Here is a 27,192-nt window from a genome sequence, read left to right on the forward strand (position 1 = left end):
CGCCGCACCCCATAGTGACCTTTGATTTGGCAACCATCCAGGGGTCCTTTGCCTTTTACCTTTTGCCCTTGAAGTAGCCATCTGGACTGTGGGAACAAAGGGTTCTATCCAACTAAGTCTTATTCAGAGTAGGCCCACTGAAATTCATGGACTTAATCATGTTCATTAACTTCTTTTTTCCAACTACATTTTATTAAGTTTCAACATAACATATTCAGTCATACCTCAGGTTACAGCCGCTTCAGGCTGCTTTTTTTTGGGTTACGGACCACTGAAACCCGGAAGTACCAGAACGGGTTACTTCCAGGTTTCGCCAATTGCGCATGCGCAGAAGCACTAAATCACACTTTGCGCATGCACAGAAGCACCAAATTGCAACCCGCACATGCACAGACACGGGTTGCGAAAGCTGTGGGTTGCGAACATGCAACCCGAGCATCCACTGTACAATCAAAACACAATTACCGTATTTTTCGCACCATAGGACGCACTTTTTCCCCTCCAAAAATGAAGGGGAAATGTGTGTGCGTCCTATGGTGCGAATGCAGGCTTTCGCTGAAGCCTGGAGAGTGAAAGAGGTCGGTGCGCACCGACCCCTCACGCTCTCCAGGCTTCGCACACCTCTCTGCAAGCAGCGGAGCCCAGCGCTGGGCTCCCGCTGCTTGCGGAGACTTGCCTGCATGCCGAAGCCTGCGCGCGCTGAACTCAGCGCGCCCAGGCTTCGCGGACCTCTCCGCAAACAGCGGGAGCGCTCCCGCTGCTTGCGGAGAGTTGCCAGCATGCCGAAGTCTGGGGCGCTGAGATCAGCGCGCCCAGGCTTCGCGGACCTCTCCGCAAACAGCGGGAGCGCTCCCGCTGCTTGCAGAGAGTTGCCAGCATGCCGAAGCCTGCGCGCGCTGAGATCAGCGCGCCCAGGCTTCGCGGACCTCTCCGCAAACAGCGGGAGCGGTCCCGCTGCTTGCAGAGAGTTGCCAGCATGCCGAAGCCTGCGCGCGCTGAGATCAGCGCGCCCAGGCTTCGCGGACCTCTCCGCAAACAGCGGGAGCGCTCCCGCTGCTTGCGGAGAGTTGCCAGCATGCCGAAGTCTGGGGCGCTGAGATCAGCGCGCCCAGGCTTCGCGGACCTCTCCGCAAACAGCGGGAGCGCTCCCGCTGCTTGCGGAGAGTTGCCAGCATGCGGAAGCCTGCGCGCGCTGAGATCAGCGCGCCCAGGCTTCGCGGACCTCTCCGCAAACAGCGGGAGCGGTCCCGCTGCTTGCAGAGAGTTGCCAGCATGCCGAAGCCTGCGGGCGCTGAGATCAGCGCGCCCAGGCTTCGCGGACCTCTCCGCAAACAGCGGGAGCGGTCCCGCTGCTTGCAGAGAGTTGCCAGCATGCGGAAGCCTGCGCGCGCTGAGATCAGCGCGCCCAGGCTTCGCGGACCTCTCCGCAAGCAGTGGGAGCGCTCCCACGGCTTGCAGAGAGCTGCCTGTTTGGGGGCTGGGGTCGGGGGAAGCTCAAGCTTCCCCCGCCCCAGCCCCGCGCCTGGGGGGGAAATAATTTTTCCCCTTTATTTCCCCCCAAAAAAACTGGGTGCGCCCTATGGTCCGGTGCGCCCTATGGTGCGAAAAATACGGTACATCTTTTTGCTTATTTTTGTTGATTTCCCACCCAATTTTCCATGGAATTGCTGTTTCTTCACTTCTGCTGCCCTATCTTCTATCTACTAAATAATAACCTCAATATTATAATCTAATTACTTACGTTGCTCATGGCTCAAATCCTGCTCATGAGTTCATCATATGGTAGCATTTCTTTAAGTAGTCCAAAAAGTCATGTTCATTAACTTCAGTGGGTCTACGCTGAAGTAAGCATTGGATGGAACCCAGAATGCTGGACCAGACAGAACTTTCATCTGATCCAGCAACCTCTTCTTACATCCTTCTGTTTGACAGTGGATCAGAGTGTCTTGGAAAGGAATAGACTCTTCTCCATTAGAAGTTGACTGTCCGCCTATCCGGGATGCTGTAGCAGCTGTTTACTGACAGGAGGGTGGACTGGAAGACGTCTGAGGGCCCTTTCAATTCTAGGATCCTGTCAATGGTATCCACGGCAGGGCACTGTGCTGAGATTCTGCTCCAAGAGCAACACTGAGCAGGCTGGTAGCTTTTGGGCAGATGGCGCCTGGCTTCCTTCCACTGTGCTACTCATGGCACAGAAGTATACAGCAGCGTCGCTCAGTCTTGCCACATCTTTTTTCAGCGTGGTGCGGCGAGATTCTTTGATCACGTCTAGTGTGAACTCCTTGGCAGCTGCAACAGACTTTCCATCATAGCCGTGTCCCAAGTAGGACATTGTGCTCCCAGTCTGCTTGTACCAATACATCGTGTCGTGGGTCGCGCTTAGGTTTTGAGTACAGTCAATCAGGATCTTGCCTCCTTCCAAGGAGAAGACTTTCTCAGGTTGCATGACTTGGCCAAAGGCAAAGCACTGAGCCACTATGTGGAAAGAGACGGTGATTATAGGAAGAGGGTGCTGAAGGAAGGGCTGTAACTCACTGGGGGTGCAGAAAGTCCCAGGTTCAATCTCTCACAGCATCTACAGGTAGGACTGGGAGAGACATTCTGTCTGAAATCCTGGAGAGCCTCTGCCAGTTGATGTAGACAATATGGAGCTAGATGGACTGGAACAATCTCTGTCTAAGACCCTAGAAAGCTACTGCTGGTCAGATTATTAGACTAGATCAGGCTTAGCTTACATGGCGCCCCCCAGAGTTGTTCCTGGACCACAACTCCCATCAGCCCCAGCCAGCATGAATCATAATAATAATAATAATAGTATTATTTGTACTCTGCCCATCTGACTGGGTTGCCCCAGCCACTCTGAGCAACTCTCAGCATATACAAAAACATAATAAAACATTAAACATTAAAAACCTCCCAATACAGGGCTGCCTTCAGGTGTCTTCTAAAGGTTGTGTAGTTACTTATCTCCTTGACATTTGATGGGAGGGCATTCCACGGGGTGGGCGCCACTACCAAGAAGGCCCTCTGCCTGATCAGAAATGATGGGAGTTGAGGACCAACAATATCTGGAGGACAGCACATTGCCTAGTCCGAGGCTAGATGGACATATGGTTTGACTCGGGCCACACCGTACACTGAAAGCACTATGATAGCACTTGAAACAGTCATGGCTTCCCCTGAAGAATTCTGGGTGCTGTAATTTGTTAAGGGTGCTGAATGTTGATGGGCAGCTCCCTATTCACCTCACAGAACTACAGTTCTCAGACTTCCCTGTGAAAGAGGATTGATAGTTAAACCATTGTAGTAATTGTATATCTGAGGGGAATAAGTGTCTCCTAATGACATTCAGCATCCTTAACAAACAACAGTTCACAGGATAAGCTAGACATCAAGAGCAAATAGCAAGCTCACCAATTGTGAAGAGCAGGGCCAGGAACATCTTTCGGCTCAAAGCTGAAGAGTAGCTGTTCTGCTGAAATGAAGAGGGTGTCTGGTGGCCCCTAGCTCTTAACAGATCCTTCTGTCAAAAGTTCACCACATTATGACAGAAAGGGAGTTTCCTGTATCGCTCTGAAAAGCCTACTGATCTCGGCACACCACAAACCACCACCACAGACCGATGCTTTGTTTTCACCCTGTTTCCCCTTCTTAAAGCTGAAAATAGGAACAATCCAGAACATTCTACGTACAACTCATGACCAATTGTGGAATCTGTTGTAGTTTTCTTATATAGCAGGTGCGGGGGGGGTGTAACTTAAAACAGGGAAACAGTACGGATGAAAGGGTTAAACAACCCCACACCCCTAATAGCACTGCTCCTATGATATCTGTAGCCCCTTGTGCATAGGGAGCACCCTGCTTCAGTTGTGTAACATGTGGAAAAGAGAAAGCTGTCCCTTTAAAGTCAAGAAGAGTAGAAGTTGGCCACACATTTAAAACAATATCATATCACTTTAAATGGACAAGGCATCCCCCCAAAATACCTGGGTGCTGGACTTTGTTAAGGGTGCTAAGAGTGGTTTAACAATCAATTAAAGGGGGTGCCTGTACCTTCAGTTGCTGTAACTTGCTGATAACACAACCTCTTGCTCTTCTAGATCCAATGTGTGAGACAGAGAATAGCTAGGGAAGTTATCATCAGAAACAGATACATGAAACATGAAGAAGACGTACATTTCTCATTGTCATGGGCTGTGATTTCCATGATGTAATTTGATGTTGGGACACTGGCAGGCCCTCTAATGAGATCAGAAGCCTCTCATTCTATTTCAATCACACCTTCATCTCCTCTTCGTCCTCCTTTTTTTCCAGAATTTTATCCTTCCTTATCACAAAATTTTAAAAGGCATTGATCATTCCTGGTTGTTTTCTGACCCCTAGTGGTCACTTTTGTCATTCTCCAAGCTTACCTAAAATTTGAAACCGATGTTGGGGGTGAATATAAACACCTCCTCTCTCTACTTGTATCTTCCTTCTTTAAAAACATAAGAAGGACCTGCTGGATCAGCCATCTAGTCCGGCATCCTGTTCTCACAGTGGCCAACCAGATGCCTGTGGGAATCCTCAAGCAGTAAAAAGGTAAAGGTACCCCTGACCATTAGGTCCATTCGCAGACGACTCTGGGGTTGCGGCGCTCATCTCGCTCTATAGGCCAAGGGAGCTGGTGTTTGTCCGCAGACAGCTTCTGGGTCATGTGGCCAGCATGACTAAGCTGCTTCTGGTGAACCAGAGCAGTGCACGGAAATGCCATTTACCTTCCTGTCGGAGTGGTACCTATTTGTCTACTTGCACTTGATGTGCTTTCAAACTGCTAGGTGGGCAGGAGCTGGGACCGAGCAACAGGAGCTCACCCTGTCGCGGGGATTCAAACCGCCGACCTTCTGATCGGAAAGCCCTAGGCTCTGTGGTGTAGACCACAGCACCACCCGCATCCCCCTCAAGCAGTCCCCAAGCACAATATCCTTCTCCCCACCTGAGGTTTCTGGCAACAAGCATATAGAGGCATTGCTTCCCCCAGCCACAATGATTCTTCAACATCAACTTCGTTGGACTGGTCATGTTATTTGGATGCCTAATTATCGTCTTCCAAAGCAACTACTCCATTCCGAACTTAAAAATGGAAAGTGTAATGTTGGTGGTCAACAAAAGAGGTTTAAAGAATCTCTCAAGGCATACCTTTAAAAAATGTAGTATAAACACAGACAACTGGGAAACACTGGCCTACGAGTGCTCCAGTTGGAGAACAGCCTTTACCAAAGGTGTCATGGGCTTTGAAGACGCTTGAACTCAGGACAAAGGGGAGAAACGTGCTAAGAGGAAGACACACTTGGCAAATCCACACCATGATCAACTCCCGCCCGGAAGCCTATGTTCCCACTGTGGAAGGATGTGTGGATCCAGAATTGGCCTCCACAGTCACTTATGGACTCACTGTTAAAACCATGTTTATGGGAGGCAGGTATGAGTTATCGCCAAAGAAGAAGAGTCAGCTTTCTGTGCCTTCTGAGCATGCTAAGTCCTCACTGAGCTTCGCTGGGTTCCCCACCCATCACCTTTTTATTTCAAACAAGCCTAATTATACATGCCACTTTTGTGTAGATGCTGCTGGTTGGCTACGTAAACATTCACAAGCATTCACTGTTAGGCCCCATCTGCACCACACATTTAAAGCAGTATGATATCATTTTGAAAAGTTATGGCTTCCCCCAAAGAATCCTGGGAAGGAACTATAGTTCCTTGATGGGTTCTTGATGTAGTTCTTGATAGGGTTTTACTTCCTATGAAGGAGCAGGTTCATAGCTTGGGGGTACTCCTGGATCCTTTGCTATCTATCAAGGCTCAGGTGGCCTCAGTGCCTTCCATCAGCTTCACCTGGTGGCCCAGCTACGCCCCTATCTGGACAGGGATAGCCTAACTACTGCTGTCTATGCTCTGGTAACCTCAAGGTTAGATTACTGCAATGCATTATACGTAGGGCTGCCTATGAAGATGGTTCGGAAACTTCAGCTAGTGCAGAATTCAGCAGCCAGGTTGCTCACCAGAGCAAAACAGTTTGAGCATATTACACCAATCCTGGTCCAACTGGACTGGCTACTCATCAGTTTTTGTGCACAATTCAAAGTGCTGGTTTTGACCTCTAAAACCTTGAAACAGCTCAGGACCACAATGCCTCAAGCACCACCTCTTTCCATATGAACCTACCCGGACCCTGAGATCATCTTCTTTGGCCCTTCTTCGTGAGCCCCCTCTTCAAGAGATCCGGAGGGTGGCAACACGAGAACAGGGCCTTCTCTGCAGTGGCTCCCCATCGGTGGAATGCTCTCCCCAGGGAAGTTTGCCTGGCTCCTTCATTACACACCTTTAGACACCAGGCAAAAACGATTCTTTTTAATCAGGCCTTTGGTTGATCCAATTTACATCCTATGCCCTTTTAAAATATGGGAGTTGGGGGGTTGTTTTTATTTTGCTTATATATATTTTGTGGTTTTATATTTTGATTTTGTTCTGTGAACCGCCCTGAGACTCCAGGTATAGGGCGATATATAAATTCAATAAATAAATAGATAAATGTTTGTTAAGAGGTGCTGAGAGCTGTTAGGGGACCCCTGTTCCCCTCACAGAGCTAAAATTATCAGAATGGCCAGTTCTTCTTGACATGGAACTCTGGGAATTGTAGTTCTGTGCGGAGAGAATTGTTGTTCCAAGAGAAAAGCAGTTCAGCTCTGTTTTCGGCAGCCAGTGAGAAAGGCACCCTTTTCCAGGTAGGGAGTTTTGTGTGTGTGTGACATCACATGTCTGCACTGTGGCAGTGGGCACCCACGGGCCTGAGAGTGAGATGCCACCCCTGGCACACTTTGTATGAGGCTGCCCTGGACCCCTCTAGTTCTCCAGTGTGGTGTAGTGGTTAAGAGCGGTAGTCTCGTAATCTGGGGAACCGGGTTCGCGTCTCCGCTCCTCCACATGCAGCTGCTGGGTGACCTTGGGCCAGCCACACTTCTTTGAAGTCTCTCAGCCCCACTCACCTCACAGAGTGTTTGTTGTGGGGGAGGAAGGGAAAGGAGAATGTTAGCCGCTTTGAGACTCCTGAAGGGGAGTGAAAGGCGGGATATCAAATCCAAACTCTTCTTCTTCTTCCAGATGTCACTGAACTCAAACTCCTATCAGTCCCAAGCAGAATAGCAGGGGATGGTGGGAGTTCAAGTCCAGCAACAACTGCAGGGCCAGAGCTTCCACATCTCAGGGAGGGGCATGAATAGGCTGAAATTGGGGGGGAGTCAGGCTTGTGGGCTCTTGTCTCCTCCTCACCACCATTATTCAAGGGCTCCTTCATATCTCATCTCACCGGGCAGCACAAAAGCACATCACATTGTATCAGAACAGCAGAGAATCCAAATTAAAGAATAAAGTCGTTTTTTCCTTCCCTTTGCAGAAAACAGTGATGCTGTACAAATGTTCGAAAACATCGTGGAAGTTTTGAACGTACTATCTCCCTTGTGGTGCCTGTCAGGACTTCTGATCTCTGAGGGGCTGACTTGCTACAAAGTGAAGTTGGCAAGAGCCTGGATTGATGCAAAACAGCAGAAGGTTATATACCCTGAGAGAAGCAATGCTGCAACCTGGTTCTTAAACTTTTCAGAAGACAACAGTGGAGAACGGCAGCTATAATCCCGAGGCCACTGCAACCTTGCAGGTCTTTTTTTTTTTATTTATCATTTGAAAGCATGGATCACTTGAAAAGATTGAGGGGTTGGTTGATGCTAAAATAACTTTCTTAGAGGTTTGAAATAAGACTCCTTATCAGTTTCTCCTGCTCCTCTTCTTCTGCTTCTTTTAAGATAAATCTTAAGCAAGGATGTGGGTGTGAAGGCAGTTCAGACCAGGGAAAAGAGGTGTTTAATGCTCCCCAAAGCAGTTTTTCTGATCAAAATCACACACACGCACACCAAAGCTCCTATTGCATTTGCCCCAATGTACGAAAAAAATCTGGATTCATTTTTCTCCAGCAAAATTAACAGCAGCTCTGTGTGTGTGTGCGTGTTTGTGTGTGATTTTGATAGGGGAAATCTCAAGGATGGCAAGGGCTAAACAGTGAGAATTTCTCTGAAGAAACAGATTTTGTATGCGGTTTTGACTAGAGTAAACATTTTTGCGAGCACTTGCTCCTAACGTAACGCATTTTTGTATGTTATTTCTACTGTTATGTTCATTCCCCTAATATATGCATTTTTGTAAAGCTTCGTTGGCCGGAGACCTTCACTGCAAGATTTAGATAAGTGTGGGTTTTGATGGATGGCTGTGTGTCGATGCTTATATTGTTTCAGAAAGAGCGAAGTTAATAGGTTCATCTTTAAACGTGGCCTGAATCAAATCTCTCCCACATCCCTTACCACCTCTGAATTAAGGTGTACTTGTATGGTCCCTGTATGGTTACCATAGTGAAGCTATAGCAACAATTATCTATATTTCATTTGAAAGCAATCTGGCTGCATTGCCTTATTTCTTTACTACTCTTTACAATCCTTCTTCTCTTCTCCTCTCTCAAAGAAGGGGGATTCTCCCAAAGAATCCCAGGAAGAAAATGTAATTTCTTAAGAGGTGCTGAGAGCTATTAGGAGCCCCCTGTTCCCCTCACGGAGCTAAAATTATCAGAATGGCCAGTTCTTCTTCACATGGAACTCTGGGAATTGTAGTTCTGTGCGGAGAGAATCGTAATTCCGAGAGAGAAGCAGTTCAGCTCTGTCCTCCACAGCCAGTGAGCAAGGCACCCTTTTCCAGAGAGGGGAGCTCAGAAGTGGAGGAAGAGTTGTGTGTGTGTGTGACATCACATGTCCACATTGTGGCAGTGGGCACCCACAATCCCGAGGGTGAGATGCCACATATATGGTTAACTAAGAGTTGGTGGTAGGGGATGCGGGTGGCACTGTGGGTTAAACCACTGAGCCTAGGATTTGCCAATTGGAAGGTCAGCTGTTCGAATCTCCGCGACGGGGCGAGCTCCCATTGTTCGGTCCCTGCTCCTGCCAACCTAGCAGTTCGAAACCACATCAAAGTGCAAGTACGTAGATAAATAGGTACCACTGCGGTGGGAAGGTAACTGGCGTTTCCATGCACTCCTCTGGTTTCACCAGAAGCGGCTTAGTCATGCTGGCCACATGACCCGGAAAAACTGTCTGCGGACAAACACCGGCTCCCTCGGCCAGTAAAGCGAGATTAGCGCCGCAACCCCAGAGTCGTTTGCGACTGGGCTTAACTGTCAGGGTTCCTTTACCTTTACCTAAAAGTTGGTGGTATGGGTGTACAGGGGACAGAATACATGGGTGGATAGGAAGATCATTGTGTCAAAGATTTGACCCATATGGAGAAGCAGAACAGGCTTCAGGGTTATTCAGCACCAGGATGGATAAAAATCTATGATTTTTTTTAAAAAATCAATGTGTTTTTTTAAAAAAAATTAAAAAATGGATTTTAAAAATTTAAATAGGATTTTCTTTTTTAAAAATTGGATTTTTTTTAATTTAAATTGGGGTTTTTAAAATAAAATGCTTTTGGAGGAAAAATCTTTCTAAATATAGTTTTCTATTTAAGTTACATTATAGTCCAAAGGATTCATCAGGAAATAAGGATTTGTTTTTGTTTGGTTTTTTTTTTGAAATAATTTTTATTAATTTACATCAAAAACAATAAATACATTAATTCACATCAATTGTTTCACATCTTACTCTTATTTTAGACTTCCTTCAGTTATTCCGTAAATCATTCGTAGCTATCAAATAAGTTACGCATTTCTTAGTTTTATATTGACATTCTTTATATCTTTCTATTTGTTCCCTTTAGCCAATATCCCTTGATTTTTCACAGTGCTTCTTTAAATCCCCTTAGCGTTATCTGAGCATTACTTATACATTCCAGATATTCCACGAATTTCCCCCAGGAAATTAGAAACAAATAAGGATTTGTTTCAAATTAGGAAACAAATAAGGATTTGTTTCAAGTTTTATATGTGTGCTAAAACTCAGTCTAAGGTGTTTTTTTAAAAAAATGTTTAACCACATCAGTTAACAAACATGGATACATATGGTGTAATGTTACTGTTTTAGTTAAATAAATTGCTTAAATTGTTATTATGAAAATGATTATTTTTCTCCTTCCAATAAGATACAGAAGAAAAGTTGTCCAAACATAAACAGTTAACTTATTAAACCTCACAAAAATTTCATAATTATCTATGTATTTCTAAGAGTATAACCAAATCAGTAATTTTTGGTAAAAACTACTCTGAAAATTTATAATTCCAAAAATGAAACCTTCATCTGGTTGTAAATATTAAGATTATAGCAGCAAGAATGAGTCTATCTGTACAAAAAAAATGATTTAAATCAAGTCTTACTGACTAGTGATTTAAATCGATTTGATTTAAATCAAATCCACCCTGTTCAGCACCACAGTGCTGAAGAATAGATATTTACATGCAGAAGGTTCCAGATTCAGCTCCTGGCATCTCCAGGTAGGACTGGGAAAGTGAAGCCCTGAAGACCCACTGCTGGTCAGAAGAGGCAGGTTGTGGTGCAGAACCTCAGGGCTGGTGGCTGAAGGTGGTTCTCCAAGCCTCTTTGTGTGGCCCTCAGGGTTTTCCATGGGCCATGCACCCTTCCCCAACCAAACCCATTCCTAGCCCTTCCTCTGCAGCCGACCTGAGTGATTTTGTCAGGCTAGAATGTCCCCTTAAACTCGGATCCTGCCTCTTGTTTCAAGTCTTAACAGTCAATCCCTCTTCCCGGGGAATTCTGAGAATTGCAGCTGTATGGTGGGAATAGGGAGTTCCCAATAATGCTCACTGCCCTTTACAAACTACAGTTCCCAGGATTCTTCATGGGAAGCCATGACTTGCTTGAAAACATGGTGTGGTACTACAGTACTTTAAATGTATAATGCATATCATTATTATTATTATTTAAATTTGCATATTGCCCTGTACCCACAGGTCTTAGGCCGGTTCACAATATAAAATTACAATATAAAAACACAAAATGCATAATCAGAAACAAACCAGTAACCTCTCCACACACTGACCATGATAGCTATATAGAACCTCCATGGTCAAAGGCAATTATGCCATTAGAGGACAATTTCTAGGGAGCCAATAGTAGGAATGGGCCATTGCTTTCATGCCCTCTCTGTGAGCTTCCCCCAAAGTCCGTTTGCACCCCAAAAAGTCCATAAGTAAAGCGTCGCTACTGCACGTGCGTGAAGCACAATAGAGTGGTTCTGCGCATGTGTGAAGCACGCAGATCACTTCTGTGCGCGCATGGCGAAACCCAGAAGTATATACTTCCGGGTTTGCTGCGTTCGCAACCCAAAAATCCACAACATGAAGCGAACGCAACCAGAGGTATGACTGTACTTTACAAAGTTGTATAATATGAAGATCTTCACCTGTTACAGTATTTGTAAGAATGGATTCCAAATATCATTGAATTTGTCCACGGCAAGTCTGCGTTCATATGCAAGCTGTTCATATGTTGCAAGTTTGTATAAATCAGATATCTTCAATCTGTAAACAGCTCTGAGGGTTTCTCTTTTCAATCAAACAGTATGTAGAGTGTATGAAATAATAAATAAAGGACCTTCTAGGTCACTCAAAATGTTCTTCTGCCCTTTCCCTTTCTCTAGAACAGAAATGGAAGAACGTGTGGTTCCAAACTGGACTGTGGTAGCCCCAAACCAGACCTCGGTGACCGAGTTCATCCTCGTGGGGCTGTCCAATGACCCTGGGACGCAGCTGGTGCTCTTTGTGGTCTTCCTGGTGGTCTACCTGCTCACCTTGGCTGGCAATATTCTCATTGTGGTCACCATCATCCACAACCAGGGGCTGCACACTCCCATGTACTTCTTCCTGAGCAACCTCTCCTTCATCGACATCTGCCACGCCACAGTCACTGTGCCCAAGATGCTGGCTGACTTCCTCTCAACTGCAAAGACCATCTCCTTCGGGGGCTGCGTGGCCCAGATGTTCTTCCTCCACCTCTTTGCCTGCACTGAGATCTTCCTCCTCACCGTCATGGCCTATGACCGCTATGTGGCCATCTGCAACCCGATGCATTACCTCACCATCATGAACCAGAAGGTCTGCCTCCTGCTGGCCGGCACGATCTGGTTGGGTGGCACAGTGCACTCTCTCGCCTTGACTGGCATGACCATCAAGCTACCCTACTGTGGGCCCCAGAAGGTCGACAACTTCTTCTGTGACGTCCCCCCGGTCATCAGGCTTGCATGCACAGACACCTACGTCATTGAGATCCTCATTGTTTCCAACTCGGGGCTGATCTCTGTGGTCTGCTTCGTGGTCCTGGTGGTCTCCTATGGCATCATCCTGGTCTCCCTCCGCAAACGCTTTGTGGAAGGCCGGCGCAAGGCACTCTCCACATGCGCGGCCCACCTCACGGTGGTGACCCTCTTCCTGGGGCATTGCATCTTCATTTATTCCCGCCCCTCCACCAGCTTCTCGGAGGACAAGGTGGTGTCGGTCTTCTTCACTGCCGTCACCCCTCTGCTCAACCCCATCATCTACACGCTGAGGAACGAGGACATGAAGCAGGCACTCAACAAACTGTTTGGCAGGAAGGTGACAGCGGAGAAAAAGTGAGGGTCTGACTGTACCTATGAGGAGGTACAGAGGGAAGGTGGGGAGAAGGGCCCAAGTGAAATGTCACCACAGCCAGGGTGAAATCAGGCAAGCAGGCATGGAACCCTATGGATCTCAAGCACTGCACATCTTCCATGGGTTCACCATGAAAATGTGGGGTTTGGAACATAGAGGAGAACCTGGCACTCAGAGCTTTTCAACTTGGGTACATGAGTTAAGACAGTTTCCTGATCCCCCTGATCAAATTTCGAACTCCTGCAATCACAAAAGACTTATCCTCATTATGTTACTAGTGGCAGGGAGTTCCAGAGAACAGGCACACTAAAGATTGAGCCTTCATTAAGTGTGAAACAGGCACTTGGCAATGTGGCACTTGTAAATGTGCCCACCCCATAGAAAGAAAGGTTATTCCAGAACAGCATTTATTTATTTTTTGCAGGTATATCCTGCATCATGTTCTAGCTTTCTGCATGCATGGACTTTCCCCCTATAGAGGACCTGCAGTCTGAAGTGGTATAGACTGGGTGACCAGAAAAGGGTCAGCCAAACTCAAACATTGCTGGGTCTCCCAACCATACTTTGGGCCAAGCAAAAGCAATGGTTAGACAAAGAATTATAGACACCGAGAGACAACAGGACTGCTTAAGGTGCCCCGACTACAAAATTGTAGAAATCGAGAGATATATAGCTGCACCAGCTATATATCTCTTTCTTTCTTTCTTTTTTTTTTTTTTTTTTTTTGTATCCAGAAATGCAAGAAGGGCTTTTACACTTGCCAGAAGCTCGGCTCTGCCCTCGCCGGTCTTGGAAGGATCCTTTAAAAAAGTCCCATATGACCAGAGAATTTGCGCCTGTCCTTTGGGGGAGATAGGAAGCCCTGAACACATATTTTTTAGATGTCCCTTTTACGATGAGGCACATAGAGAAACCATTGACCCCCTGCTGGTGAGGCTTGCTGACCTCCCGGTAAAGCAAAAATTTGATCTTCTCCTGTTAGGCAAAGACCACAAGACAACCCGGATTGTCGCCAGATTCTGCGCACAGATCTGTAGACACAGACCATCCCTCGATTCAATCTAGTTTGTTAAGAAAATTCCCAAACCCGGATCCACAGGTGACTTTGGGTTATTTCTCTAAGGTAGTCTATTTTAAAGTTTTTATGTGTTTATATGCCTATCACGCTTTTAAACTTAAAATCCATTGTTGTATATTGTTTTGAATGTTTGTTTTGCTTTTGGGATTGTAGTGTCATTTGTGTTTCTCAAGCTGGTCTATGACCATAATAAATTTCATGTTCATGTATAGACTGGGTGACCAGTAGAGGGTCAGCCAAACTCAAACATTGCTGGATCTCCCAGCCATACTTCATTTCCTTTCAGGCTTTTATTCTGCCTCTGAAAACCAGTTCTTGGGAATCCCAAGTGGGGAGAGCACTGTGATTCTCAAGTCCTGCTTGCAGGCTTCTTGGAAGTTAGTTAGTTTAGTTTATTACGGCCATAGGCCCATATTCAATACATCATACAGCAAAACAGGTATAACAAGATAAAATTAATAAATTAAAATACGTTAAAATCAGGTACATCTCAAACCGTAAGTTTCTAAATTCCATTAAAATAAGAACAATATAGCACTTAAAATATCAAATTATCAATATATATCAATATTATTTGAGCAAAATCAATAATCATAGAGTAATCCATTTTTCCTCTTATAAGCTAATACTGTTATCAGAAATCTGGCAACAGAAAGGGACCTACTCGGATCAGAATCTTGCAATAAATATATTAGCTGTGTTTCCAAGGAGTCACCTGGGATTTCCGATAATAAAGGGGACAAGAATCTGATCCGAGAAACTGAATGTAGTGAACAACAGAATAGTATATGTTGTAAAGATTCTATAGATCTATTATCACATACACACTAGCTTCTTGGAAGCATCTGATAAGTTACCTGTGAGAATGGGATATTGAAGAAGATGGGCTTTTGGCCTAATCCACCCACCTTTGGTTAAAATTATCTAGCTAGTGATCCTCACTGCATCACCTGTTCTAGACCTGTGCTATTAATGGAGTTACACTGGATGAGTTTCCGTTGTGCAATTATGGGCAATTGTTGTGTTGTTCTCTGTCCAAATTGACACACGATTCCTCAAAACCTAAGAGGGCTTGTTAAGCAACGCCAGGCTTAACTTTGACATTTCTAAAACTTTGGGGCAGCTTGCATAAGACCTCCCCTGTGACTTAATTGTGAGAACTTCAACTTGCAATCCTCACTTTGATGCTCCTATCGGGGTTACACATTCTTGGCTATGACAGAATAAGAAGCATATTGAGGGAGGAAAAGCATAAAGGATCTCCAGAGTTGGCAACGAGAGGAGACAAAGAAACATGTCATGAGTCTTTTTGCTTCCCTTACTTATGGGTTGGGTAGTCCTTACTTTAACCACAACTCCTTAGGTCTCTCAAGAAACAAAACTTGAACGAAACTGAAGACTTGGATTCTTTCTATATTTGAATTATGCCAAAGGAAAACCAAAATGTAGAGACCTGATCTGGATCTAAACTTCACATTGGTTTAGAGGCAATTTATATGCAGGATTATTCATTTGGCCCAAGACTACACTTTATAGTAGCAATTTTATACAAAGCAAATTCAGCTAGGACTGTCTTAGAAAGGCAGCCTGGAAGGATGAAAATGCGCTTTGAAGAGAGTATTGAAATTACAAGTTCTTCTCTCTGATTCCCTTGAGCTGATCTGCATGGCCTTCAGAGGCAGTCAGAAGAAACTGTTTATAAATTGAACATTAGACGCTTGTCCAAAAATATCTCCACCCTAAGAATCTCCAGCACCTCCAGAAAGAAATGTAAGTGACATTTTATTCATTCAGTTGCAGAAGGGAGGGTTGGGGTGCACAGCATTCCCTGAAAGCACATATAATGCACATTTAAAGTGCATTAATTCCTCCCCCCCAAAGAATCCTGGGAACCGCCATTTGTTAAGGATGCTGGGAATTCCAGCTGTGCAAGAGGGAAACTACAGTTTCTAGAATTTGTTGGGGAAGTCCTGTGCTTTCAATGTGCTCTGGATGTGCTTTACATCTATCCTATGGATTTGACCAGATCTTAAATGAACAAAACTTCTCTGTTGAAATTCTATATGGAAACATACTCGAAATCACACCTGTCACTGAGGTCCAAAACTGGGACAAATTAGCCAAGTCCTAGCAGTTGTTAATTTTTAAATGGGTGTCAATGCATTGTTCATCAAGGGAGCCGTGTGTATTCTTCATTTGCACTACCCAAATGCAGAAATGAGATCCAGCATAATGAGAATAACATGTAGGCAAAATAGCACACAAAATTGTGTATGTTAGGAGAAATTTGCACAAAAATGCTGGTGACTTTTTGCAGGGACCTTTTCGTAAAGGAAAAAAAAATCATGAACCGATCCAGAAATGTGGAGAAATGAATTTAGGACTCAAAAAATGGAGAAACTGAGAGAAACTGAAATTGAGCGATTCATCCATCATTAGACTGAACTATTGCCATCTTGAGGGGTACACTTCCCTCCTTTCCTCCCTCCCTCCCTCCCTCCCTCCTTCCTTCCTTCCTCTCTCTTTTGCTCTTTCTGTTCTGTCATTTGTTGTAGTGTCCTTTTCATGGGCTACTGCTGTTTTAAAGTTTCGGGGATTTTGTGGTTTTTTTAGGATTGCTAGGGAGCAATCCTATGCACAAGGAGCTGGTTGGTGTAAATTAAGCCGGCCTAAAGTTACACCAGATCCAACTCCTGTTCAGCAACTGGGTTCCTGCTGCAGGTCTGTCTCCACCTAGCAGAGGGGAAACAAGCCTTTAAAACAGTAGTTTACACCAGATTGCCCGGTTACATGATTGAGCAGAATTTTCTTAGGATCCAGCCTAGGTTCCCCACTCTCTGATCCCACCACGCTCCACAAAGACCCCCCTTTGGGCACTTACACCAGCCCCAGCTTAGCCAGTTGAGCCGGGAAATTATGCCAGTGTATCTCTGGCTGAACCCAGGTTGGGAATCAGCCAGCTGAGGTGGAGATCCTCTGCATCTTAAGCTACTCATCCCAGCAGCTCTCGCCATAGGACTGCCCCTTCGCCCCTGTTATTTGTTTTTATCTGGCCTTCTTAATCATGGCCAAAGTGGATGCTGCCTTTTTTTTGTTTCTGAGCCTCCTCGGGCAAGCTATGACTCAAAAGGTGGCGTATCCATAAATCTATCAATAGAAAGAAGTACCATATATCTTTTCCCCCTCCTCATAGTAGAGACATGGCAGAGAGGATGGAATTAACCCTCCTCTCTCCCACTGCCTCAGCCCCAAACTAGATCTGCGGCTGGTTTTTTAAATTATTATTATTTACACTTTTCAGATATATACATTTCACTGATTTTACAATCATTTCAGTGGCGTAGCGTGGGGGGTGCAGGGGGGCCGGCGGCACCGGGCGCAACATCTGGGGGTTAGGGTTAGGGGGTGCAAATCCACGGGTTAGGGGGCGCAAATTGCTTGCCTTGCCCCGGGTGCTGACAACCCACGCTACGCCACTGAATCATTTTGACATTTTAAAACATGGGTAGGCAAACTAAGGCCCGGGGGCCGGATCCAGCCCAATCGCCTTCTAAATCTGGCCTGCGGATGGTCCGGGAATCAGCGTGTTTTTACATGAATTGAATGTGTGCTTTTATTTAAAATGCATCTCTGGGTTATTTGTGGGGCATAGGAATTCATTCATTTTTTGTTTCTTTTTTCCAAAATATAGTCCAGCCCCTCACAAGGTCTAAGGGAAAGATCTGCTGAAAAAGTTTGCTGACCCCTGTTTTAAAACTTGACTTCCTTCCCCCTCTTTCTGCGGTTCCTTAAATTTATTTTTCATATCTTCTGCATATCCAAATTCACTTAACTTACTTGTTTATTTATTTTCTTTCAATATATAGTCTTACGTAACTGCAGGTTATTACAATAATCCTGCCAGTGTTTTTATCTGTTTACTGTAAATATTCAATAAACCATTTCCATTCTTTTATCAAAAGTTTGTTATCTTGATTTCTTATTCTTCCGGTAAGTTTCACCATTTCTTCATATTCCGTAAGCTTTTGTATCCATTCTCCCTTTGCTGGGAGTCTGCGGCTGGTTTTTTAGCTTAAAAAAAAAAAAGAATCAAGGTTTCTGAATGCCATGTAACACTAATCACAGGTGGAAGTAGATTTCAACTTCCTTTTCCTTTGAAAAAACAAATCAGGTCCCCTCTCCTTTGCCTGTGTATTTGGGGTGGTTCTGTCTGTTTTCACCCAAAGAGACTCCAGGCCAATCAGAATTTCAGTTTCTCATCCTCCCTGTTTCTATCCTCCATCCCTTCCAGCCTCCAGCACAGAGATGGATGCAGTACCAGAGAATGTCACTACGGTGAAGACATTTGTCCTGTCAGGCTTGACCACTAGCCACAGCACCGAACTGGTGCTCTTCGTTTTCTTCACAGCTATCTACTCCCTGATCCTAGTTGGCAACGTTCTCATCGTCGTCACCATCATCTACGACCAACATCTTCACACCCCCATGTACTTCTTCCTCAGCAACCTCTCTTTCATCGACGTCTGCCATTCTTCCGTGGTCATGCCCAAAATGCTCGCCGACTTCCTAGCGGAGACGAAGACCATCTCCTTTGGGGAATGCATAGCCCAGATGTTCTTCCTCCACCTCTTTGCTTGCACGGAGATCTTCCTCCTCACCATCATGGCCTACGACCGCTACGCCGCCATATGCAATCCCCTCCATTACGGCACCATCATGAGCCGCCGGGTCTGCCTCCAGTTGGCTGTGGCCATGTGGCTGGGTGGTTTGGTGCACTCCATAGCCCTGACACTGTTGACGCTCAATGTGCCCTACTGCGGCCCCAACAGCATCGACAACTTCTTCTGCGACGTCCCTTTGGTCATCAAACTGGCCTGCGCCAACACTTACGTCTTCGAAATCCTCATCGTCTCCAACTCGGGGGTGATCTCGGTCGTCTGCTTTGTTGTTCTGGTGGTCTCCTACGTGGTCATCCTTGTTTCCTTGAGGAACCGCTTCTCTGAAGGGCGGAGGAAGGCTCTGTCGACTTGCGCTGCTCACCTAACGGTGGTCACCTTATTCCTGGGCCACTGCATCTTCATCTACCTCAGACCGGCCAAGAGTTTGGCTGCGGACAAGGTGGTTTCTATCTTCTTCACGGCGGTCACCCCCCTGCTCAACCCGGTCATCTACACCCTGCGGAACGAGGACATGCTGAATGCCCTGAACAAGCTGCGAGGCCGACAGGTCAATCTGGAAGGCAAAGGGCATTAGGAGGAAGAGGGATGAAATGGTGCATTCATTCATTCATAAAAGTGCAAAGCTGCTTTATTTCGAACATCATTTGCAAACTAGTAAGAAGGAACAGCTTTTGACCACAGTCAGCAAACAATATGTCATATTGAACTCGGGTATACCCCAGAATTCAGCAGTGGATTTGAAACCTTGGTTTTACTGGATTTATTTCAGTGCAGGCTCCCTACTGATCTTTGGAACTCCCTGACATCAAGCAGGTCCCTTCACTGTACTCTTTTCAACATTTGCTAATGTTTCAGGCAAGCCTATCTAGACATGTAGAATGTTGACATGTTCTTTAATCTGGTTTTTAGCTTGTTGATTTTAGTTATTTTTTGAATGTGTTAAATAGTTGTTTTTAACCATTGTTGTTGTTTTTAACTGATTTCATTATTTTATTCCTCAAAATGCTTTGAGGAGGTTTCTTAAAATCAAGCAGTATATAATTTTCATGAAGTCAATCGATGAAATGCCCTTCAGAGTCTGCAGCCACATCCGCACCATATATTTAAAGCAGACTTGCCCCACTTTAACCCTTGTGGCTTTTCTCAAAGAATCTTGGGAACTGTAGTTTCTTAAGACTTCTGGGAATGATAGCTCTGCGAGGGGTCTCTCAACAAACTACACTTCCCAGGATTCTTTGGGGGAAAGTTGTGGCTGTTAAAGTGGTATAAATATGTTTTTAATCCAAGGTGCGCTTACAATCTGTGCCTGCTCCATGATGGACTTGTATCAAACTTTTATAGATGGAGGGGTTGGGACCATAAAACCCAGGGGCCTAATGTGGCCCTCCAAACCTCTCTGCCTGGCCTGTGAGTCTCTTCCCAGGCCATAATCCCTCTTCAGCCATTCCTCTCTCCTCAGGCCATGGCCTTCACCTTTCCTACTTCGCACTATCCTTGAGTGGTTTTGTCTTGCTGGAATTTGTCCTTGAAATTATCAGAGGATAATGCCTGGTTGGAGACCAGTGAGGGGTGTGAAAGCATCTGCAGAAAGCAGCCCAATGTAGCAAGCTAAAATTCAACCTATGTTGCTTGGCCCATTATCAAACCCTCCAAGTGTCCCGATTTTCCAGGGACAGTCCTGGAATTACAAAAGCCATCCCAGCTTCTGATGTGATCCTGGAATGTCCTTATTTCATTTCCCCCTGCTGCTGCTGCTGCTGAGCTCAGGGAGGAGAATGACCTGTTGCTTGTCCTCAGCAGCTGTGAGGGAGCCTCCTGTTGCCCTTCCAGGGCTGCCACTGCCGGCCTCCTTTCTCGGACAGCTCCTAGCAGTTGCTGGAGAGTAGGTGAGGAGGAGAAGAGACCGCTGCCACCAAGGACCATGAGGAACCATGATGTTATGTACTGAGTTGAATAGGATCCAAACTGCAGCAGTCTGATTGGTCCTAGAACAATAGGATCCAAAAGGCAGCAGTCTGATTGGTCCTAGAACAATAGGATTCAGAAGCAGCAGTCTGATTGGTCCTAGAACAATGCAGCAGTATGATTGGTTGGCAGGAACCACCCAATCATGCTCCAGATAGAAGTGAATCCACAACCTGATTGGCTTACAGTAGAATTCCGGAATTAGCCAATCATGTGCAGCCCATTGTGTAAATAATGTATATAAAGCAGATACTTTGAGGGGACATTCATTCATTCCTCCTCACCACTATGAGCTGAATAAAGAGCATGAAATCACTTTGCGACTCTGAGTATATTTCACATGAGGAACTGGCTCTGAGGGGCAAGCAGAGGGCAGAGCCGTCCTGGGTGGGAAGAAAGGAGGAGTGGAGCACAAGGAGTCTTGATTTTTATTTTTATTTTAAAAATGCTTTGTTAATTGTGCCCTTTCCTAATATTTATTTATTCGTGCCTTGTTTTTGTTTTTGTAAATCTACTGAAGAATAAAATAAAATCGGGGTGAAGGGGTTTTCTCAGGATGATGGATGCTCGCCCTTCTTCTGATAGGAAATGCTCTGCCAGGGCGGGTGGGCAAAAAATGGGTGGTTGAGGAGGGTCAGTTGGGGTAGAGTGAGAAATGTCCCTATTTTCATCTGAGGGATGTTGGAGGGTCCGCATTATGCCTCTGGCTCTTCCCACCACCACTGGAATGTGGCCCTCTGGCACACCAGGCACATCCAGGTTCAGGTGCATTGTGATGACATCATCACGGCAGGCCAGGTCCTGAAGGCTTCAAACCCTGCTTCAGCCTTCATGCCATGAGTTGAGAAGTTTCTAAACAAAGGTGGAGGGATGGCTCAAATAATCTTCTTCATGGCATAGAAGATGCCAGTTTCACTCAGGCCTTGGATACTACACTTGCCACTAGAGTTACCAGGACTCTTGACGCTCAGATTTTGGAGGGGCTGGTTGCTCAGGGATGGTGCCTGTTGCAGCAAAGGCAAATCCTGAAGGCACATGTTGAGATAGATAGATAGATAGATAGATAGACAGACAGACAGACAGACACAGACACACACACACACACACACACACACACACACATACACAGAGGGGAGGCATGTAACTCATTGGTCAAGTAGGTAGCCAACAGGCTCTCCTCCACATATTATTTGAACATCCCAACTCCCATCAACCCCACTCTAAATAGTTGGTGGTCAGGACTTATGGGGTAGTAATTAGGGTTTGCCAGACAACATTGTTGACCTTTTTTCTTAGGGGGCCACACAAAGTTGAGCTTTTTTGAGGAAGATGTTTGTCTTCGGGCTTTGGGGGTATTTTTGATGCATTCTTCTTTAAAAGTCACCCTAGTTGCCATACGTCCAGGTTTTTGCCAATTCAGACACCATTTCAACAATGCGATTTCCGGACATGTCCAGGAAAACTTCTAGTATGGCAGTCCTAGTAGTAATCCATCAACATCTGGAGGAAGACAAGTGAGCCCCTTTTGCCCAAAGACTATAGCAGTCCTATTTCCACGAGCCTGTGTGGTGCATCCAAGGGAGCCAAATATCTTGGGAGTTGGAGGTCAAGCCTGGGGAACCTGTGGCCCTTCAGATGGCCTGCAACTCTCACCACCACTTCAGCCACTTCCGAGCTTGGGAGGAGGTGGGGTTGTGGGCTTCACGCCCACCCCACATGCTCGGGGGCTGCTCCCAGCCCCCGCAAGACCTAGGGGAATCCTCGGCCGCATCACCCACCCAGCCATCCAATCGGGTGGCTGGGGGGTGTGGCCTGCCCTATTTAGGGCCGGCGCGGCCGAGGCTCGCCCTCTTTTCACCACGCCAGCTGACTCCGTTTCCCACCCTCCCTCCCTTTAGGCAGGCTCCTTGACATTGCTATGGACGTATGTTGGTCGCCGCAAGGGGCCTGGTAGGAATTTTTCCCACTTGGCAATTTTAGCCATTTGGTTTTTCGCCTACCTCGTAGCAACTCGTCACAACTCCCGGTTTGGCGGCTAGGCATTGGTTAGGGAGGGTTAAGAGTATTGGAAGGGGGGGAGGAAGTGCCATCGCCTCCCCCCACAACAAAGGGTAGTCCGATAAAGGACTCCGGGGGGCGTTGCCCTGTCCGAAGCCTATGGAGGTGTGGGCCTAAGCCAAGCGGTGACCCCGAGGGAGCTCCTAGTTGACGTGCCTCAGCGGGACTCCCCCTACTGGTGGTTAACCCTTGCAATTCACGCAATTGGGCTGAAGCCGGCTAGTCGATAGGACCAATGCCTGAGGCCAATACCACTCATTCCAGTAATCAATAAAGTTGTGGCCTAATTTGCCCATTTAACCTTATATTCAGTGTGTCGTGTCTTTATTTCTGCTGGGGGGAGGCGGGAACTCGCCACACAACCCTTGGTTGATGAAAACCGAAAACCTTAACACCCACTCGCTGCTCACTGTTGGTATTGCTAAAGAGTCAAAGGTTGCTTTGGGCTTTGGAACACAATGGACCCACAAATAATAATAATAATAATAATAATAATAATAATAATAATAATAATAATATCTTTATTGTCATTGCCCCCTCTCAGGGACAACGAAATTACTTGACTGCTCCATAAAAACACTAATTAAAACAATACAGTATAGTACAGCAAGGAAGATTAGATGACTTTCAAAGTCCAGGCTTCCCATTCAGGGCTGAGATCGCTCTGGAGAAGAAGCTGTTCTTAAGACGGCTCGTTCTTGTCTTCATCGTCCTGTATCTCCGTCCCGACGGCAGGAGCTCGAAGAGACAGTGACCAGGATGCGATGGATCTTTTACTATGTCCAGTGCCTTCCTATGGCACCTTGTGGCATAAATCTGCTCTAAGGTGGAGAGTGGGCAGCCAACAATGCTCTCTGCTGCCTTAACAACTCTGCACAACCCCATCCTGTCCTGGGTAGTACAGCTTCCGTACCACACACATAAGCCATAAGTGAGCACGCTCTCAATGGCACAGTGATAGAAGGCAAGCAGCAGTTTCTGCGGAAGATGGTTTTTCCTTAGAATTCTCAAAAAGTACAGTCTCTGCTGCGCCTTCTTCACAAGCCCCCTTGTGTTGACACACCAGGACAGATCCTCTTGTAATTCAATGCCCAAAAATCTGAACGTTGTTACCCTTTCTACACAGACCCCATCAATCAAAAGTGGCTGGATATTGCTCTTCTGGGTGAAGGGAAAAGATGTCTCCAAAGGAAGCTGCAAAGCATTGCCGTTATCTTATGTCCCTTTCTGGTTTTGGTTGCGGTTCCAAGGGGGTGATTTGAGCAGTGGCGTAGCGTGGGGGGTGTAGGGGGGCCGGCCACACCGGGTGCAACATCTGGGGGTTAGGGTTAGGGGGCGCAAATCCATGGGTTAGGGGGCGCAAATCCACGGGTTAGGGGGCGCAAATTACTTGCCTTGCCCCGGGTGCTGGCAACCCACGCTACGCCACTGGATTTGAGTGTACACGTTTCTGCACCTTTGTGCCATCTCCGGAATGTAACCCCTGCGCAAGACACGATCGTACTGTAAACAAAACATTGAGGCCTTTGTAATGTTTGCATGTAGCTTATCTTAGAGACAGTGTTATGAGGAGACCAGAACCATCCCTGGTTCCATGTAGATGAGGGATAGGGAAAAATTTTCAGCACACAATTGCCTTCTGGGGGCCATATGCCAGAGGTGGGCGGAGCCAGAGGCAAAAGTGGGTGGGGCATTGAATATAAATGTTCCCTGTTCTCTACATGCCCCTCTCTATCCAGGCAAACCAGAGGCATCATAGAGTGACACTCTTGCCAGGTAAAAACCACTCTAGGGACGCAGCTATACAGCTGCAAATATAACGTTTTAAGTGTGCTTTAAGTGTATTATACAAATGTGACACTAGATGGTGATGGTGGGCTTATGGCAAATTCAATATATTTTTCAAAACTTCTTTTTTTTAGCATTTTCGCAGCGTTTTTTTGTATGTGTCTAGATTCCACCTAGGAGAGTAAAGTAAGGTCAGTGGTGAGAGTGATCTGGGGAGTTGGGGTGTGGCTGAATAGGGGGAGTGGCCTGCAGAGTATCCCAAGGGCCAGATACAGTTGTCCAGGGGCCACATTTGTCCCTCCCTCCGCCCTAAGGTTTCCCTTCTCTAGCCTACACTGACTGCTAGTGGACTGAGATCTCCTCCAACCCTACCTAGAAATGCCAGGGTTTGAACCCAAGACCTCTTGCGTATACAAAGCATCTGCACCCCCGACTAAAACACCCACTAAAACACCAACTCTTTTTGCTGGCTCATCCCACCCTTCCTGTTCAGCTTTCATTAGTAAAAAAGGGATATTCCTCTCTCTCACACACACACACGATCCTTGCAATTCTTTACATCGAGAGATCATTTGGCCCCTGCCTGCATCATGTCGTCCCACAGCAAGAAAAGAAAAAGGAAGTCTTCTTTGCTCTAATCAACTCCCCCTGGAACCTATTAAAAGTTTCTTTGATGAGGAACGGTGGATGATGAAACTTCACCAGCAACTTTCTAAGGTTTTAATTAAACGAAGACAGAGGTTTTCGTGAGGTGGAAGAGCGATGGGCAAAAGTGCAGGAGAAACTTCATAAAAGACTGTGAAGAAGGAGCGGGAGTGGGGTGGGGAGATCCGCTTAAAGCGTTATATTGGGGAAGGAATAAACCTTGCAATCTGTTTTGTTTTGTTTTGTTTTGAATTTAATGTCCCTGCCATCCTAATGAGACCGTCTCAAGTTGTTGAGTCCCAAACAGAGATGCTGTGGAGAGTCTAGTTTGACCTGGGAAGTTTTACCTCAGTCTTTGGAAGGGAAGAACACCTAGTAAATAGAGGGAAATTCTCTGTGCATGGTCAGAGGCAATCCTTCCATTTGTTGCTACTTTTGAAATTGCACATTCATTTGAGGGGGGGAGATTGAATTCTGGTGTGATAAGCTTGGGGGAAAGTCCAGTGCTGACCTAGAAGGTTCAGTTTAGTATTCGCATTGATATCATGTTGTATTTGATGTCATATCATGTATCATTCGTATTTGATATCATGTTGTTGATGCTAGTCTGCCCTTCACCCTAACATCCCAGCTTACAGGCTGCCCTAGAGAAGCAAACATTTGTTTATGGAATAAACAAACAAACAAACAATATTTCATTTATTATTTATTCATCGCTTACCTTTACACCCCACCTTTTCCTCCAGGGAGCTCAACGTGGCTTACATGGTTCTTCCCCTCCTCACTAAACCCCACAAAAACTCTGTGAGGTAGGCTAGGCTGAAAGGTGTTGACTGGGCCACAACATCCAGTGAGTTTCATGGCGCCCTCCCTGTGGTCTCCCAGGTCCTAGTTCTCTTCTACCATAGGTCCACCTAGCTCAATATTGTCTACACAAGGGCTGTCTAAGGTATCAGGCAGGGAACCTCTCCCAACCCTACCTGGAGGAAAAACAGTAAGCTGAGAGAAAGCAAAACTGACAGATTCGCCATCTGTACCATCTGCCAATCTTTCCCCGCCTGAGGATAACAGCCACTCATTTCCTCAAAGAGAAGACCTTCCGGTCCCTGAGTTTCTTCATGGCGTGCTTCACCTCTTCATTTCTCAGCGTGTAGATGACCGGGTTAAGCACGGGAGTCACCACGGTGTAGAAGACAGCCACCACTTTCTCCATGGAGAAGTTCGAGACAGGGCGGGTGTAGAGGACGAGGCAAGGCCCCAGGAACAGCACCACGACAAGGAGGTGGGCAGCACAGGTGGAGAGGGCCTTGCGCCTCCCCTCGGCGGTCCTCCCTCTTAGCGATACCAGGATGATGATGTAGGAAGCCAGGAGGGCCAAGAAACAAACCAAGGAGATCATGCCGCTATTGGACACAATCAGTAGCCCTGTCAAGTAAGTGTCAGTGCAGGCCAACTTGATGACCGGGGGAACATCACAGAAAAAGCTGTCTATGACATTAGGGCCGCAATACGGGAGGTGGATGGTGAGGACAGTCTGCACAAGGGAATGGACCATGGCTCCCACCCAAAGGGCACCCACCAACCAGACGCAGACCTTCAGGCTCATGATGGACATGTACTGTAGCGGGTGGCAAATGGCAACATAGCGGTCGTAGGCCATGATGGTGAGGAGGAAGATCTCGGCACAGGCACTGAGGTGGAGGAAGAAGAGCTGGGCTATGCAGCCGCCAAAAGAGATGGTCTTCCGGGCAAACAGGAAGTCGTGGAGCATCTTTGGCGCGGTGACGGAGGAATGGCAGATGTCGATGAAAGAGAGGTTGCCCAGGAAGAAGTACATGGGGGTGTGGAGACTCCGGTCGCAAACCACAGTCACCATGATGAGGAAGTTACCTGCTAGGATGAGCAGGTAGATGACAGAGAAGATAGCAAACAAAGCCAGCTCAAGTCGCCGCCGGTTGCCAGTCAACCCCAAGAACACAAAATGGGTCACTGTGGTGTGGTTTAGACTATCCATTTAAACAGAGCAGAGGGAGGTCCATGAGGCGAACCTGAACACAGAGGGGGAAAGCACAGATTGTCTATATATTTGTTGATAAAACACAATACTGTATTGTCCCGAATATAAGCCACACTTTTTCCCCAAATTCTGACCGTGAAAAGTTAAAGGGCGGCTTAAATTTTCGACCTTACAAAAATTGGTTTTTACGATATCGCTGCTGAAGCAGACATATGGCAAAATGGAACAAAAAAATGTTTCCTTGCCGATTTGCAAGCTTGAGACTGTTGTGCAATTAACCCGTAGGATTTTCTTCTACATT

At 46.3% G+C, this 27,192-nt stretch overlaps 3 protein-coding genes across 3 annotated transcripts; 2 read left to right on the top strand and 1 right to left on the bottom strand.

Annotated features, from left to right (window-relative positions):
• The first annotated feature begins 7,590 nt into the window (after positions 1-7,590).
• On the top strand, positions 7,591-12,931 carry LOC310747134 (olfactory receptor 4E1-like). Its single transcript, XM_083581485.1, has 2 exons — positions 7,591-7,693; positions 11,674-12,931. Exon 2 carries the CDS (start codon positions 11,681-11,683, stop codon positions 12,644-12,646), a length of 966 nt encoding a protein of 321 aa, XP_083437611.1. The 5' UTR covers positions 7,591-7,693; positions 11,674-11,680; the 3' UTR covers positions 12,647-12,931.
• Positions 12,932-15,460: 2,529 nt separating this feature from the next.
• LOC310747140 (olfactory receptor 4E1-like) lies at positions 15,461-19,008 on the top strand. Its single transcript, XM_083581491.1, has 2 exons — positions 15,461-15,509; positions 18,031-19,008. The coding sequence occupies exon 2, from the start codon at positions 18,045-18,047 to the stop codon at positions 18,990-18,992; it is 948 nt and encodes a 315-aa protein (XP_083437617.1). The 5' UTR covers positions 15,461-15,509; positions 18,031-18,044; the 3' UTR covers positions 18,993-19,008.
• Positions 19,009-25,949: 6,941 nt separating this feature from the next.
• Positions 25,950-26,888, bottom strand: LOC310747149 (olfactory receptor 4E2-like; the record flags this gene model as incomplete). The annotated part of the gene is made up of 1 exon (XM_083581501.1): positions 25,950-26,888. One exon carries the CDS (start codon positions 26,886-26,888, stop codon positions 25,950-25,952), a length of 939 nt encoding a protein of 312 aa, XP_083437627.1.
• Positions 26,889-27,192: the final 304 nt, after the last annotated feature.

This window comes from Podarcis filfolensis (assembly GCF_964270895.1).
Source record: "Podarcis filfolensis genome assembly, chromosome: 13".
Classification (NCBI taxonomy): Eukaryota; Metazoa; Chordata; class Lepidosauria; order Squamata; family Lacertidae; genus Podarcis; species Podarcis filfolensis.